General features: G+C 40.6%; 1 protein-coding gene across 3 annotated transcripts in view; it reads right to left on the bottom strand.

Annotated features, from left to right (window-relative positions):
* Window positions 1–18,679, bottom strand: part of LOC106593519 (cGMP-dependent 3',5'-cyclic phosphodiesterase) — a 262,404-nt gene that overhangs the window by 8,315 nt on the left and 235,410 nt on the right. For all 3 annotated transcript variants that reach the window (XM_045724806.1, XM_045724808.1, XM_045724807.1), the window contains exons 13-20: window positions 17,057–17,187; window positions 14,292–14,443; window positions 13,949–14,012; window positions 13,768–13,849; window positions 13,479–13,653; window positions 9,466–9,578; window positions 7,660–7,737; window positions 6,995–7,117 (exon numbers count right to left, since the gene is read on the bottom strand). In XM_045724806.1, the coding sequence (XP_045580762.1) occupies window positions 6,995–7,117; window positions 7,660–7,737; window positions 9,466–9,578; window positions 13,479–13,653; window positions 13,768–13,849; window positions 13,949–14,012; window positions 14,292–14,443; window positions 17,057–17,187 (918 nt within the window). The remainder of the gene's footprint in view (window positions 1–6,994; window positions 7,118–7,659; window positions 7,738–9,465; window positions 9,579–13,478; window positions 13,654–13,767; window positions 13,850–13,948; window positions 14,013–14,291; window positions 14,444–17,056; window positions 17,188–18,679) is intronic.

Raw genomic sequence — 18,679 nt, 5'->3', positions numbered from 1 at the left:
GGATACTATACATCTCTGTGGATACTATACATCTCTGTGGATAATATACATCTCTATGGATACTATACATCTCTATGGATACTATACATCTCTATGGATACTATACCTCTCTATGGATACTATACATCTCTATGGATACTATACATCTCTATGGATACTATACCTCTCTATGGAAACATCTCTATGGATACTATACCTCTCTATGGATACTATACCTCTCTATGGATACTATACCTCTCTGTGGATACTATACCTCTCTATGGATACTATACATCTCTATGGATACTATACCTCTCTATGGATACTATACATCTCTATGGATACTATACCTCTCTATGGATACTACACCTCTCTATGGATATTATACCTCTCTATGGATACTATACCTCTCTATGGAAACATCTCTATGGATACTATACCTCTCTATGGAAACATCTCTATGGATACTATACCTCTCTATATGGATACTATACATCTCTATGGATACTATAGCTCTCTATGGAAACATCTCTATGGATACTATACCTCTCTATGGATACTATACATCTCTGTGGATACTATACATCTCTATGGATACTATACATCTCTATGGATACTATACATCTCTATGGATACTATACATCTCTGTGGATACTATACATCTCTATGGATACTATACCTCTCTATGGAAACATCTCTATGGATACTATACCTCTCTATGGATACTATACCTCTCTATGGATACTATACCTCTCTATGGATACTATACCTCTCTATGGATACTATACCTCTCTATGGATACTATACCTCTCTGTGGATACTATACCTCTCTATGGATACTATACATCTCTATGGATACTATACCTCTCTATGGATACTACACCTCTCTATGGATATTATACCTCTCTATGGATACTATACCTCTCTATGGAAACATCTCTATGGATACTATACCTCTCTATGGAAACATCTCTATGGATACTATACCTCTCTATATGGATACTATACATCTCTATGGATACTATAGCTCTCTATGGAAACATCTCTATGGATACTATACCTCTCTATGGATACTACACCTCTCTATGGATACATCTCTATGGATACCATACCTCTCTATGGATACTACACCTCTCTATGGATACTGCACCTCTCTATGGCTATGGATACCATACCTCTCTATGGATACTATACCTCTCTATGGATACTATACCTCTCTATGGATACTATACCTCTCTGTGGATACTATACCTCTCTATGGATACTATACATCAGTATGGATACTATACCTCTCTATGGATACTATACATCTCTATGGATACTATACCTCTCTATGGATACTACACCTCTCTATGGATATTATACCTCTCTATGGATACTATACCTCTCTATGGAAACATCTCTATGGATACTATACCTCTCTATGGAAACATCTCTATGGATACTATACCTCTCTATATGGATACTATACATCTCTATGGATACTATAGCTCTCTATGGAAACATCTCTATGGATACTATACCTCTCTATGGATACTATACATCTCTGTGGATACTATACATCTCTGTGGATACTATACATCTCTATGGATACTATACATCTCTATGGATACTATACATCTCTATGGATACTATACCTCTCTATGGATACTATACATCTCTGTGGATACTATACATCTCTATGGATACTATACCTCTCTATGGATACTATACATCTCTGTGGATACTATACATCTCTATGGATACTATACCTCTCTATGGAAACATCTCTATGGATACTATACCTCTCTATGGATACTATACCTCTCTATGGATACTATACCTCTCTATGGATACTATACCTCTCTATGGATACTATACCTCTCTGTGGATACTATACCTCTCTATGGATACTATACATCTCTATGGATACTATACCTCTCTATGGATACTACACCTCTCTATGGATATTATACCTCTCTATGGATACTATACCTCTCTATGGAAACATCTCTATGGATACTATACCTCTCTATGGAAACATCTCTATGGATACTATACCTCTCTATATGGATACTATACATCTCTATGGATACTATAGCTCTCTATGGAAACATCTCTATGGATACTATACCTCTCTATGGATACTATACATCTCTGTGGATACTATACATCTCTGTGGATACTATACATCTCTATGGATACTATACATCTCTATGGATACTATACCTCTCTATGGATACTATACATCTCTGTGGATACTATACATCTCTATGGATACTATACCTCTCTATGGAAACATCTCTATGGATACTATACCTCTCTATGGATACTATACCTCTCTATGGATACTATACCTCTCTATGGATACTATACCTCTCTATGGATACTATACCTCTCTGTGGATACTATACCTCTCTATGGATACTATACATCTCTATGGATATTATACCTCTCTATGGATACTATACATCTCTATGGATATTATACCTCTCTATGGATACTATACATCTCTATGGATACATCTCTATGGATACTATACATCTCTATGGATACTATACATCTCTATGGATACTATACATCTCTGTGGATACTATACATCTCTATGGATACTATACATCTCTATGGATACTATACATCTCTGTGGATACTATACCTCTCTATGGATACTATACCTCTCTATGGATACTATACATCTCTGTGGATACTATACATCTCTATGGATACATCTCTATGGATACTATACATCTCTATGGATACTATACCTCTCTATGGATACTATACCTCTCTATGGATACTATACCTCTCTGTGGATACTATACCTCTCTATGGATACTATACCTCTCTATGGATACTATACATCTCTATGGATACTATACATCTCTATGGATACTATACATCTCTATGGATACTATACCTCTCTATTGAAACATCTCTATGGATACTATACCTCTCTATGGATACTATACATCTCTATGGATACTATACATCTCTATGGATACTATACCTCTCTATGGATACTACACCTCTCTATGGATACATCTCTATGGATACTACACCTCTCTATGGATACTACACCTCTCTATGGATACTACACCTCTCTATGGCTATGGATACCATACCTCTCTATGGATACTATACCTCTCTATGGATACTATACCTCTCTATGGATACTATACCTCTCTGTGGATACTATACCTCTCTATGGATACTATACATCTCTATGGATACTATACCTCTCTATGGATAGTATACATCTCTATGGATACTATACCTCTCTATGGATACTACACCTCTCTATGGATATTATACCTCTCTATGGATACTATACCTCTCTATGGAAACATCTCTATGGATACTATACCTCTCTATGGAAACATCTCTATGGATACTATACCTCTCTATATGGATACTATACATCTCTATGGATACTATACCTCTCTATGGAAACATCTCTATGGATACTATACCTCTCTATGGATACTATACATCTCTGTGGATACTATACATCTCTGTGGATACTATACATCTCTATGGATACTATACATCTCTATGGATACTATACATCTCTATGGATACTATACCTCTCTATGGATACTATACATCTCTGTGGATACTATACATCTCTATGGATACTATACCTCTCTATGGAAACATCTCTATGGATACTATACCTCTCTATGGATACTATACCTCTCTATGGATACTATACCTCTCTATGGATACTATACCTCTCTATGGATACTATACCTCTCTGTGGATACTATACCTCTCTATGGATACTATACCTCTCTATGGAAACATCTCTATGGATACTATACCTCTCTATGGAAACATCTCTATGGATACTATGCCTCCCTATATGGATACTATACATCTCTATGGATACTATACCTCTCTATGGAAACATCTCTATGGATACTATACCTCTCTATGGATACTATACATCTCTGTGGATACTATACATCTCTGTGGATACTATACATCTCTATGGATACTATACATCTCTATGGATACTATACATCTCTATGGATACTATACCTCTCTATGGATACTATACATCTCTATGGATACTATACATCTCTATGGATACTATACCTCTCTATGGAAACATCTCTATGGATACTATACCTCTCTATGGATACTATACCTCTCTATGGATACTATACCTCTCTGTGGATACTATACCTCTCTATGGATACTATACATCTCTATGGATACTATACCTCTCTATGGATACTATACATCTCTATGGATACTATACCTCTCTATGGATACTACACCTCTCTATGGATATTATACCTTTCTATGGATACTATACCTCTCTATGGAAACATCTCTATGGATACTATACCTCTCTATGGAAACATCTCTATGGATATTATACCTCTCTATGGATACTATACATCTCTGTGGATACTATACATCTCTATGGATACTATACCTCTCTATGGAAACATCTCTATGGATACTATACCTCTCTATGGATACTATACCTCTCTATGGATACTATACCTCTCTATGGATACTATACATCTCTATGGATATTATACCTCTCTATGGATACTATACATCTCTATGGATATTATACCTCTCTATGGATACTATACATCTCTATGGATACATCTCTATGGATACTATACATCTCTATGGATACTATACATCTCTATGGATACTATACATCTCTATGGATACTATACATCTCTGTGGATACTATACATCTCTATGGATACTATACATCTCTATGGATACTATACATCTCTGTGGATACTATACATCTCTGTGGATACTATACCTCTCTATGGATACTATACCTCTCTATGGATACTATACATCTCTGTGGATACTATACATCTCTATGGATACATCTCTATGGATACTATACATCTCTATGGATACTATACCTCTCTATGGATACTATACCTCTCTATGGATACTATACCTCTCTGTGGATACTATACCTCTCTATGGATACTATACATCTCTGTGGATACTATACATCTCTATGGATACTATACCTCTCTATGGAAACATCTCTATGGATACTATACCTCTCTATGGATACTATACCTCTCTATGGATACTATACCTCTCTATGGATACTATACCTCTCTATGGATACTATACCTCTCTGTGGATACTATACCTCTCTATGGATACTATACCTCTCTATGGAAACATCTCTATGGATACTATACCTCTCTATGGAAACATCTCTATGGATACTATGCCTCCCTATATGGATACTATACATCTCTATGGATACTATACCTCTCTATGGAAACATCTCTATGGATACTATACCTCTCTATGGATACTATACATCTCTGTGGATACTATACATCTCTGTGGATACTATACATCTCTATGGATACTATACATCTCTATGGATACTATACATCTCTATGGATACTATACCTCTCTATGGATACTATACATCTCTATGGATACTATACATCTCTATGGATACTATACCTCTCTATGGAAACATCTCTATGGATACTATACCTCTCTATGGATACTATACCTCTCTATGGATACTATACCTCTCTGTGGATACTATACCTCTCTATGGATACTATACATCTCTATGGATACTATACCTCTCTATGGATACTATACATCTCTATGGATACTATACCTCTCTATGGATACTACACCTCTCTATGGATATTATACCTCTCTATGGATACTATACCTCTCTATGGAAACATCTCTATGGATACTATACCTCTCTATGGAAACATCTCTATGGATACTATACCTCTCTATGGATACTATACATCTCTGTGGATACTATACATCTCTATGGATACTATACCTCTCTATGGAAACATCTCTATGGATACTATACCTCTCTATGGATACTATACCTCTCTATGGATACTATACCTCTCTATGGATACTATACCTCTCTATGGATACTATACCTCTCTGTGGATACTATACCTCTCTATGGATACTATACATCTCTATGGATATTATACCTCTCTATGGATACTATACATCTCTATGGATATTATACCTCTCTATGGATACTATACATCTCTATGGATACATCTCTATGGATACTATACATCTCTATGGATACTATACATCTCTATGGATACTATACATCTCTATGGATACTATACATCTCTGTGGATACTATACATCTCTATGGATACTATACATCTCTATGGATACTATACATCTCTGTGGATACTATACATCTCTGTGGATACTATACCTCTCTATGGAAACTATACCTCTCTATGGATACTATACATCTCTGTGGATACTATACATCTCTATGGATACATCTCTATGGATACTATACCTCTCTATGGATACTATACCTCTCTATGGATACTATACCTCTCTGTGGATACTATACCTCTCTATGGATACTATACCTCTCTATGGATACTATACATCTCTATGGATACTATACATCTCTATGGATACTATACATCTCTATGGATACTATACATCTCTATGGATACTATACCTCTCTATGGAAACATCTCTATGGATACTATACCTCTGTATGGATACTATACATCTCCATGGATACTATACCTCTCTATGGATACTATACATCTCTATGGATACTATACCTCTCTATGGAAACATCTCTATGGATACTATACCTCTGTATGGATACTATACATCTCCATGGATACTATACCTCTCTATGGATACTATACATCTCTATGGATACATCTCTATGGATACCATACCTGTCTATGGATACATCTCTATGGATACTATATATCTCTATGGATACTATACCTCTCTATGCCTACTATACATCTCCATGGCTACTATACATCTCTGTAGATTTGCATGGAGACACACCACAGGAGGCTGGTGCCGCCTTAATTGGGGAGGACAGGCTTTTAGTAATGACTGGAGCGGAATCAGTGGAATGTTATAAAATACATCAAACATGGTTTGATGCCATTCAATCGCTCCGTTTCAGCCATTATTATGAGCTGTCCTCCCCTCAGCATCCTCCACGTACACACACTCTTTCTCTGTCTGCTTGTCTTACCATGGGTGTGTTGTCGTCAGGTAGTGAGCGGGGTGTGTAGGTGAACTCAGCGAATAAGGGATGAATCTCATCCACTGGCTCCAGCCCAGTTTCCAACAGCTGGGCCACTTCCTGCTCTGATACCTACACACACACACACACACACACACACACACACACACACACACACACACACACACACACACACACACACACACACACACACACACACACACACACACACACACACACACACACACACACACACACACACACACACACACACACATATTACTGCTGCACTTAATGTCTGTGTGTGTGTGTGTGTGTTGAGGTGTGTGTGTGTGTGTGTGTGTGTGTGTGTGTGTGTGTGTGTGTGTGTGTGTGTGTGTGTGTGTGTGTGTGTGTGTGTGTTGGGGGTAGTGTGTGTGTGTGTTGGGGGGTTAGTGTGTGTGTGTGTTGGGGGTAGTGTGTGTGTGTTGGGGGGTAGTGTGTGTGTGTGTTGGGGGTAGTGTGTGTGTGTGTTGGGGGGTAGTGTGTGTGTTTTGGGGGGTAGTGTGTGTGTGTGTTGGGGGTAGTGTGTGTGTGTGTTGGGGGTAGTGTGTATGTGTTGGGGGGTAGTGTGTGTGTGTGTGTTGGAGGGTAGTGTGTGTGTGTTGGGGGGGTAGTGTGTGTGTGTGTTTTACCTTCATGTGGTACATCATCATCTCGTTGGCCAGGTGGGATCTGAACTGAGCCTCATGGACCTTCTTATACAGAAGAGACTGAACACAAACAGGAGAGACCAGTCAGTCAACCACATTATTATACAGGAGAGACCAGTCAGTCAACCACATTATTATACAGGAGAGACTAGTCAGTCAACCACATTATTACACAGGAGAGACCAGTCAGTCAATCACATTATTACACAGGAGAGACCAGTCAGTCAACCACATTATTATACAGGAGAGACCAGTCAGTCAACCACATTATTATACAGGAGAGACCAGTCAGTCAACCACATTATTATACAGGAGAGACCAGTCAGTCAACCACATTATTATACAGGAGAGACCAGTCAGTCAACCACATTATTATACAGGAGAGACCAGTCAGTCAACCACATTATTATACAGGAGAGACCAGTCAGTCAACCACATTATTACACAGGAGAGACCAGTCAGTCAACCACATTATTATACAGGAGAGACCAGTCAGTCAACCACATTATTATACAGGAGAGACCAGTCAGTCAACCACATTATTACACAGGAGAGACCAGTCAGTCAACCACATTATTACACAGGAGAGACCAGTCAGTCAATCACATTATTACACAGGAGAGACCAGTCAGTCAACCACATTATTACACAGGAGAGACCAGTCAGCCAACCACATTATTACACAGGAGAGACCAGTCAGTCAACCACATTATTATACAGGAGAGACCAGTCAGTCAACCACATTATTATACATGAGAGACCAGTCAGTCAACCACATTATTATACAGGAGAGACCAGTCAGTCAACCACATTATTACACAGGAGAGACCAGTCAGTCAACCACATTATTACACAGGAGAGACCAGTCAGTCAATCACATTATTATACAGGAGAGACCAGTCAGTCAACCACATTATTACACAGGAGAGACCAGTCAGTCAACCACAACCACATTAATATACAGGAGAGACCAGTCAGTCAATCACATTATTATACAGGAGAGACCAGTCAGTCAACCACATTATTACACAGGAGAGACCAGTCAGTCAATCACATTAATATACAGGAGAGACCAGTCAGTCAACCACATTATTATACAGGAGAGACCAGTCAGTCAATCACATTAATATACAGGAGAGACCAGTCAGTCAACCACATTATTATACAGGAGAGACCAGTCAGTCAATCACATTATTATACAGGAGAGACCAGTCAGTCAACCACATTATTATACAGGAGAGACCAGTCAGTCAACCACAACCACATTAATATACAGGAGAGACCAGTCAGTCAACAACATTATTATACAGGAGAGACCAGTCAGTCTACCACATTATTATACAGGAGAGACCAGTCAGTCAATCACATTAATATACAGGAGAGACCAGTCAGTCAACAACATTATTATACAGGAGAGACCAGTCAGTCAACCACATTATTACACAGGAGAGACCAGTCAGTCAACCACATTATTATACAGGAGAGACCAGTCAGTCAACCACATTATTATACAGGAGAGACCAGTCAGTCAACCACATTATTATACAGGAGAGACCAGTCAGTCAACCACATTATTATACAGGAGAGACCAGTCAGTCAATCACATTATTACACAGGAGAGACCAGTCAGTCAACCATGTCTGACCACAACTAAATCCACACCACATCGATAGGGCACTAACCATCAGTCTCTTATCCTACTATTTAAAACACTGTGTGACTGTGGCATGACTAGAATGCCAGAGATCAGCGGTTCTTGTGTAGCTTTGGGTAGTGTGTCTGACTCACGTGTGCGATGCTGATTCCACAGTAGATGGAGAAAGCAGTGGCTAGGTCCTCATCGAATCGGTTAAACCACGGTCCATTAGTCTTATTGACCAACTCAGCCACCCCAATCACCTCTGGGAGAGAGGGAGAGAGAGAGGGGGAGAGGGAGAGGGAGAGAAAGAGAGAGAGAGAGAGAGACAGAGAGAGAGAGAGAAACAGAGGGAGAGAGACAGAGAACGATTTGTGACCTGTTGCCACAAGAAAAGGTCAACCAGTGAAGAACAAACACCATTGTAAATATAACCCATATTTATGTTTATTTATTTTCCCTTTTGTACTTTAACCATTTGTATATCGTTACAACACCATATGGCATTTGTAAATGTCTTTATTCCGAGTGTAATGTTTACTGTTCATTTTTATAGTTTATTTTACTTTGTTTATTATCTATTTCACTTGCTTTGGCAATGTTAACATATGTTTCCCATGCCAATAAAGCCCCTTGAATTGAAGGAGGGAGATGAGAAATGGAGCAGCATAGGTGATGCTGTGTATTGAATGGTTGTGTATGGAATTGTTAAGTCCAGTGTAGTGTTAGTGCAGCTATTTACTCCAGTGTAGTGTTAGTGCAGCTATTTACTCCAGTGTAGTGTTAGTTTAGTTGTTTACTCCAGTGTAGTGTTAGTTCAGCTATTTACTCCAGTGTAGTGTTAGTTTAGTTGTTTACTCCAGTGTAGTGTTAGTGCAGCTATTTACTCTAGTGTAGTGTTAGTTTAGTTGTTTACTCCAGTGTAGTGTTAGTTTAGTTGTTTACTCCAGTGTAGTGTTAGTTTAGTTGTTTACTCCAGTGTAGTGTTAGTGCAGCTATTTACTCCAGTGTAGTGTTAGTTTAGTTGTTTACTCCAGTGTAGTGTTAGTTTAGTTGTTTACTCCAGTGTAGTGTTAGTGCAGCTATTTACTCCAGTGTAGTGTTAGTTTAGTTGTTTACTCCAGTGTAGTGTTAGTGCAGCTATTTACTCTAGTGTAGTGTTAGTTTAGTTGTTTACTCCAGTGTAGTGTTAGTTCAGCTATTTACTCCAGTGTAGTGTTAGTTCAGCTATTTACTCCAGTGTAGTGTTAGTTCAGCTATTTACTCCAGTGTAGTGTTAGTGCAGCTATTTACTCCAGTGTAGTGTTAGTTTAGTTGTTTACTCCAGTGTAGTGTTAGTTCAGCTATTTACTCCAGTGTAGTGTTAGTTCAGCTATTTACTCCAGTGTAGTGTTAGTTTAGTTGTTTACTCCAGTGTAGTGTTAGTGCAGCTATTTACTCCAGTGTAGTGTTAGTTTAGTTGTTTACTCCAGTGTAGTGTTAGTGCAGCTATTTACTCTAGTGTAGTGTTAGTTTAGTTGTTTACTCCAGTGTAGTGTTAGTGCAGCTATTTACTCCAGTGTAGTGTTAGTTCAGCTATTTACTCCAGTGTAGTGTTAGTTCAGCTATTTACTCCAGTGTAGTGTTAGTTCAGCTATTTACTCCAGTGTAGTGTTAGTGCAGCTATTTACTCCTGTGTAGTGTTAGTTTAGTTGTTTACTCCAGTGTAGTGTTAGTTCAGCTATTTACTCCAGTGTAGTGTTAGTTCAGCTATTTACTCCAGTGTAGTGTTAGTTTAGTTGTTTACTCCAGTGTAGTGTTAGTGCAGCTATTTACTCCAGTGTAGTGTTAGTTTAGTTGTTAACTCCAGTGTAGTGTTAGTTTAGTTGTTAACCTGTTGGGGCTAGGGGGCAGTATTTTCACGGGCGGATAAAAAACGTACCCGATTTAAACTGGTTACTACTCTTGCCCAGAAACGAGAATATGCATATAATTAGTAGATCTGGATAGAAAACACTCTAAAGTTTCTAAAACTGTTTGAATGGTGTCTGTGAGTATAACAGAACTCATATGGCAGGCCAAAACCTGAGAAGATTCCATGCAGGAAGTGCCCTGTCTGACAATTTGTTGTCCTTCTGTTGCATCTCTATCGAAAATACAGCATCTGTGCTGTTACGTGACACTTTCTAAGGCTTCCATTGGCTCTCTAAAGCATTCAGAAAGCGGATTGATGCATCTCCTGTCTCTGGGCAAAGTACAGCAGCAGAGTTTGTAAGTGGCCTGCCTGGGGACAGTGAGACTGAGATGCGCATTCACGAGACTTCTCCATTTTTTTCTTTCAGTCTTTGAATGAATACAACATTGTCCGGTTGGAATATTATGGCTATTTTACGTGAAAAAATAGCATAAACATTGATTTAAAACAGCGTTTGACATGCTTCTAAGTACGGTAATGGAATATTTTGAATTTGTTTGTCACGAAATGCGCTCGCGCGTCACCCTTCGGATAGTGACCTGAACGCACGAACAAAACGGAGGTATTTGGATATAACTATGTATTATTTGGAACCAAAACAACATTTGTTGTTGAAGTAGAAATCCTGGGAGTGCATTCTGACGAAGAACAGCAAAGGTAATCCAATTTTTCTAATCGTAATTCTGAGTTTAGGTTGCTCCAAACTTGGTGGGTGTCAAATTAGCTAGCCTGTGATGGCCGAGCTATGTACTCAGAATATTGCAAAATGTGCTTTCGCCGAAAAGCTATTTTAAAATCTGACACAGCGTTTGCATAAAGGAGTTCTGTATCTATAATTCTTAAAATAATTGTTATGTATTTTGTCAACGTTTATCATGAGTAATTTAGTAAATTCACCGGAAGTTTTCGGTGGGTATGCTAGTTCTGAACATCACATGCTAATGTAAAAAGCTGGTTTTTGATATAAATATGAACTTGATTGAACAAAACATGCATGTATTGTATAACATAATGTCCTAGGAGTGTCATCTGATGAAGATCATCAAAGGTTAGTGCTGCATTTAGCTGTGGTTTTGGTTTTTGTGACAAATATGCTTGCTTTGAAAATGGCTGTGTCATTATTTTTGGCAGGGTACTCTCCTGACATAATCTAATGTTTTGCTTTTGCTGTAAAGCCTTTTTGAAATCGGACAATGTGGTTAGATTAACGAGAGTCTTATCTCTAAAATGGTGTAAAATAGTCATATGTTTGAGAAATTGAAGTTATAGCATTTTTTAGGTATTCGTATTTCGCGCCACGCGATTCCACTGGCTGTTGACTATGGTGGGACGCAAACGTCCCACTGGCCCAGAGAGGTTAACACCAGTAGTGTTAGTTCAGTTGTTTACTCCAGTGTAGTGTTCGTTTAGTTGTTAATTCCAGTGTAGTGTTAGTTCAGTTGTTAACACCAGTAATGTTAGTTTATTGTTAACACCAGTAGTGTTAGTTTAGTTGTTAACACCAGTAGTGTTAGTTTAGGTGTTTACTCCAGTGTAGTGTTAGTTCAGTTGTTAACACTAGTAGTGTTAGTTTAGTTGTTAACACCAGTAGTGTTAGCTTAGTTGTTAACATCAGTAGTGTTAGTTTAGTTGTTTACTCCAGTGTAGTGTTAGTTCAGTTGTTATCACCAGTAGTGTTAGTTTAGTTGTTAACACCAGTAGTGTTAGATCAGTTGTTAACACCAGTAGTGTTAGTTTAGTTGTTAACACCAGTAGTGTAAGTTTAGTTGTTTACTCCAGTGTAGTGTTAGTTCAGTTGTTAACACCAGTAGTGTTAGTTCAGTTGTTAACACCAGTAGTGTTAGTTCAGTTGTTAACTCCAGTAGTGTTAGTTTAGTTGTTAACACCAGTAGTGTTAGTTTAGTTGTTTACTCCAGTAGTGTTAGTTTAGTTGTTTACTCCAGTCGTGTTAGTTCAGTTGTTAACACCAGTAGTGTTAGTTTAGTTGTTAACACCAGTAGTGTTAATTCAGTTGTTTACTCCAGTGTAGTGTTAGTTTAGTTGTTAACACCAGTAGTGTTAGTTCAGTTGTTAACACCAGTCGTGTTAGTTCAGTTGTTAACACCAGTCGTGTTAGTTCAGTTGTTAACACCAGTAGTGGTAATTCAGTTGTTTACTCCAGTGTAGTGTTAGTTTACTTGTTAACACCAGTAGTGTTAATTTAGTTCTCACCATTGTTCTCGTCCTTGATGGGGAAGCAGAGGATGTTGCGTGTTCTAAACCCGGTGCTGTCGTCCACTCCTCGGTAGAACAGAGGGTGGGAGTACGCATCCTTAATGTTCAGGATCTGCCCAGTCATAGCTACATGACCCGCTATGCCCTGGTCCGCAGGGATACGAAACTCCTTCTGCACACACACACACAGACTATCTTTAGAATCTTCTTCTTCGTCGTTATCGGCATCATCATCATTATAATCTTTGTAATCGTCAAACAGAGAAGTTCTAGACATGTGTTCTACCTCATCGTCACTGACCACACCCCCATCAAACACCTTGGCAACCAGCTCATGGCTGACTTGATCCAGTAGGAACACAGAACAACTATAGACAGAGAATAAATATTATATTCTATTTTCCTCCACATGAGTTATTCTGGAAAGCATGTTAGCTGTTTTAGTTTGTTTCACATCAAGAACTCACATCTCTGCATCACTGAGGTTCCTGGCCTCAACTATAATCTCTTGCAACAGCACAGACACATCATCTACAGAGAGAGAGAGAGAGAGAGAGAGAGCACAGGGTGGGGATGGATGGATAAGCAGGCTGATCTACCACAAGTAGGGTTGTATTATCAGCCTGTAGGGATTCGATCTGAGCCGGAGGAGAGAAGAGAAAAGAGGAGGAGATGAGAGGAGAGGAGGGAGGAGAGGAGAGGAGAGGAGAGGAGAGAAGGGGAGGGAGGGAGGAGAGGAGAGGAGAGGAGAGGAGAGGAGAGGAGAGGAGAGGAGAGGAGAGGAGAGGAGAGGAGAGGAGGATAACTCACCCAGATGTGTGAAGAGATTCTTGGCTACCTGTAACAGTGCCTGACACTCCACTTTGAGTTTCTGTTCTTTCTGGAAGGCCAGTGTAGAGGTGAGGACAGTGGAGGTGTAACAGAAGCAGTGCTGGATCTTATGTTCGTCCGCCTCTGTGTGTCTGCACAGAGAGAACACATTTGTATCCAAAATGAAACATTGAATTCCAAAGTTGAGAAAAGTTGACTGATCAATAGAATAATATGTGTTTAAACAGGCCAGATGGATAGACTAAAGGCCTCAGCTGTTACAATAACATCAGTTACACAACTCTGCCTGCAGATGGCAACACCTCACCACTCCGATCACTATAGAGGAGAGACCAGCAGAATGTCAATACAAGGGAAAAACGGTGGTCATTGTAGACTAGAGGACTTGATTATGAAGGATTTATTTTTCAGGTCAGGTCACATAATCAGGAAAAACGATTCCCTCATCCCTGAATCACCACTCTACAGAAACTCAACCTCTGAGTCTGGGCTGTTTCTGACAGTAGGCTGGCGCTAGACCCTGATTGGCTTGTTGGCACAAAGAATCAGTAGGCTATCTGGAATGCAGATTCCTCTAAGCACGGGAAGCATCAGATATCTGTCTGGCAGAACATACGGCATGTGATAGGAGGATAGTACAGGGAAGGGGACGAGAGAGGGACCGGGTGGAATGAGAGACAGATGGAGAGAGTGTAATAGAGGTGGAAAGGGACGAGTGTGATTGATAGAGATATTTAGAGGAAAGTAGAGTAGAGTGGGGGCTGTTGCCTGACAACTGAGGTGAAAGATGGATGGAGGGACAGAGGGATGGGGGGGGGGGGGTGGAAAAATGGACTCTGAATTAAAGGTTAAATTCAAGGAAAATAGTGCTATTGGATTTTTACTGTCTCCATTCTCTCCTACTAACCAGGGATGGATTCAGACCTGGGACATCAGGTGAGTGAACCCCCCAGCCAACCAGCAACATTAACAAATCAATGAACTAGCATCAGTATTTCAGCCCTCGAGGGGTTAATGATTAGCCCCGCCCTGCAACACCAACATCATCCAGGGATGGGAGGGATGATGAGAGAGAGAGATGATGGGAGAGAGGGATTAGAGGGATTAGAGGGAGGTGGGAGAGAGGGATTAGAGGGAGAGACAGATGATGAGGTAGGGATGAGAAAGAGGGATGATGAGGGAGGGATGATGAGAGGGAGGGATGAGAGAGAGAGGGATGATGGGAGAGGGGGATGATAAGAGGGATGATGAGAGATGAGATAGAGGGATGATGGGAGAGAGGGATGATAGGAGGGATGATGAGAGGGATGATGAGAGAGAGGGATGATGGGAGAGAGGGATGATGAGAGGGATGATGGGAGAGAGGGATGACGAGAGAGAGGGATGACGAGAGAGGGATGATGGGAGAGAGGGATGATGGGAGAGAGAGATGATGGGAGATGAGATAGAGGGATGATGGGAAAGAAGGATAGGAAAAAGGAGTAAGTTATACTGTAAATACCAGAAATAAGAGGATAAACTCATCTGCTACACAGTTCACTAATAATCCCCTACATAGCCAGTCTGTCAGTGTTACTATGGAGACTGTAGTCAGCCCTATCATTAGCCCCCACTGAGGATACTATGGGATGTCTTCCTCTCAGATTCTAGCCAAGATCCTGTCACTGTGTGTGTGTGTGTGTGTGTGTGTGTGTGTGTGTGTGTGTGTGTGTGTGTGTGTGTGTGTGTGTGTGTGTGTGTGTGTGTGTGTGTGTGTGTGTGTGTGTGTGTGTGTGTGTCGAGGGGTAATAACTCTTTGAAAGGAAGAGATGAGTGGCTTTAATCTCCAGCCACTATAATACGATTAGAAATGTATCATCTATAACTAACAGAGAAAGAGAGGCAGGAACAGAGGAAGGGAAAAAGCAGATGGGAAGAGGCAGAAACAGAGGAAGGGAAAAAGCAGACGGGAAGAGGCAGGAACAGACAGGAAGGGAAAAAGCAGACGGGAAGAGGCAGGAACAGAGGAAGGGAAAAAGCAGACGGGAAGAGGCAGGAACAGAGGAAGGAAAAAAGCAGACGGGAAGAGGCAGGAACAGAGGAAGGGAAAAAGCAGACGGGAAGAGGCAGGAACAGAGGAAGGGAAAAAGCAGACGGGAAGAGGCAGGAACAGAGGAAGGGAAAAAGCAGATGGGAAGAGGCAGAAACAGAGGAAGGGAAAAAGCAGACGGGAAGAGGCAGGAAAAGAGGAAGGAAAAAGCAGATGGGAAGAGGCAGGAAAAGAGGAAAGGAAAAAGCAGACGGGAAGAAGCAGGAACAGAGGAAGGGAAAAAGCAGACGGGAAGAGGCAGAAACAGAGGAAGGGAAAAAGCAGACGGGAAGAGGCAGAAACAGAGGAAGGGAAAAAGCAGACGGGAAGAGGCAGGAACAGAGGAAGGAAAAAAGCAGACGGGAAGAGGCAGGAACAGAGGAAGGGAAAAAGCAGATGAGGAGGAAGTGAGAGAGAAGAGATATGACAGAAGGAGGAAGATAAATGTTTTCAGAGTCTAGAGCCAAAACGTCAGCAGAGAGCTTACTGGGATTACTGCTGTCCTTAGCAATACTTCACATTCCACCCTCTCTGTCACACTGTGTGTGTGTGTGTGTGTGTGTGTGTGTGTGTGTGTGTGTGTGTGTGTGTGTGTGTGTGTGTGTGTGTGTGTGTGTGTGTGTGTGTGTGTGTGTGTGTGTGTGTGTGTGTGTGTGTGTGTGTGTGTGTGTCTCACCTTTGTCCTCCCTGCTTGTTGAAGGCGCAGGCTAGTGCCACCACCTGGCCAGTGGCTCTGCTGACCACAGGGACACACAGCAGAGAGGACACCTCACTGTCCAGCATACTGGACAGCTGTCTGCACTCCTCCTAGAGGGAGAGACAGGGAGAGGGTGAGAGAGAGATTTTTTGATTTTTTTGTTTTTCTTTAATGATACATCCTAATATCATTAAAACCTTTCATTAAAACCCCAATTTAAAAAACAAATATCCCCTCTACTGCATACTCAACTTGCCCTTTACCCCCGATACAAAACAAACCACACATCACAATAACCAAAACCTCACCACTTCCACAACCGCATATCCAACCCATCTTCCACAGCTGTACAGACATCCCCCCCAACATACCATATCTCCTGAAACATCTGCATACTTTTTATAATATTATAGAACTCAAATTCCACCCTACAGTGGCCTTGCAAAAGTACCAAGCAAGCAGCACCATGAAGACCAAGGAGCTCTCCAAACAGGTCAGGTACAAAGTTGTGGAGAAGCACAGATCAGGGTTGGGCTATAAAAAAATATCCGAAACTTTGAACATCCCACGGAGCACCAATAAATCCATTATTAAAAAATGTAAGAATATAGCACTGCAACAAACCTGCCAAGAGAGGGCCGCCCACCAAAACTCACGGACCAGGCAAGGAGGGCATTAATCAGAGAGGCAACAAAGAGACCAAAGATAACCCTGAAGGAGCTGCAAAGCTCCACAGCGGAGATTGGAGTATCTGTCCATAGGACCACTTTAAGCCGTACACTCCACAGAGCTGGGCTTTACGTAAGAGTGGCCAAAAAAAAAGTAAACACGTTTGGTGTTCGCCAAAAGGCATATGGGAGACTCCCCAAACATATGGAAAAAGGTACTCTGGTCAGATGAGACTAAAATTGAGCTTTTCGGCCATCAAGGAAAACGCTATCTCTGGTGCAAACCCAACACCTCTCATCACCCCGAGAACCTCATCCCCACATTGAAGCATGGTGGTGGCAGCATCATGCTGTGGGGATGTTTTTAATCGGCAGGGACTGGGAAACTGGTCAGAACTGAAGGAGTGATGGAATGGCGCTAAGTACAGGGAAATTCTTGAGGGAAACCTGTTTCAGTCTTCCAGAGAGGTGAGACTGGGAAGGAGGTTCACCTTCCAGCAGGACAATGACCCTAAGCATACTGCTAAAGCAACACGTGAGTGCTTCATGGGGAAACATTTAACCTGTTATGGATAGGGGGCAGTATTTTCACAGCCGGATAAAAAACGTACCCGATTTAATCTGATTATTACGCCTGCCCAGAAACTAGAATATGCATATAATTATTAGCTTTGGATAGAAAACACTCCAACTTTTCTAAAACTGTTTGAATGGTGTCTGTGAGTATAACAGAACTCATTTGGCAGGCCAAAACCTGAGAAGATTCTGTACAGGAAGTACCCTGTCTGACCATTTCTTGGCCTTCTTTGCCATCTCTATCCATTACAAAGGATCTCTGCTGTTACGTGACACTTCCTACGGCTCCAATGGGCTCTCAGAAGGCGGCAAAAAGCTGAATCGTGGCTTTGCAGGCTCTGGTTGAAACAAAGTAGCG

The sequence above is a fragment of the Salmo salar genome, chromosome ssa09 (genome assembly GCF_905237065.1).
Source record: "Salmo salar chromosome ssa09, Ssal_v3.1, whole genome shotgun sequence".
Classification (NCBI taxonomy): domain Eukaryota; kingdom Metazoa; phylum Chordata; class Actinopteri; order Salmoniformes; family Salmonidae; genus Salmo; species Salmo salar.
This window is presented reverse-complemented; position numbering and strand designations above follow the sequence as displayed.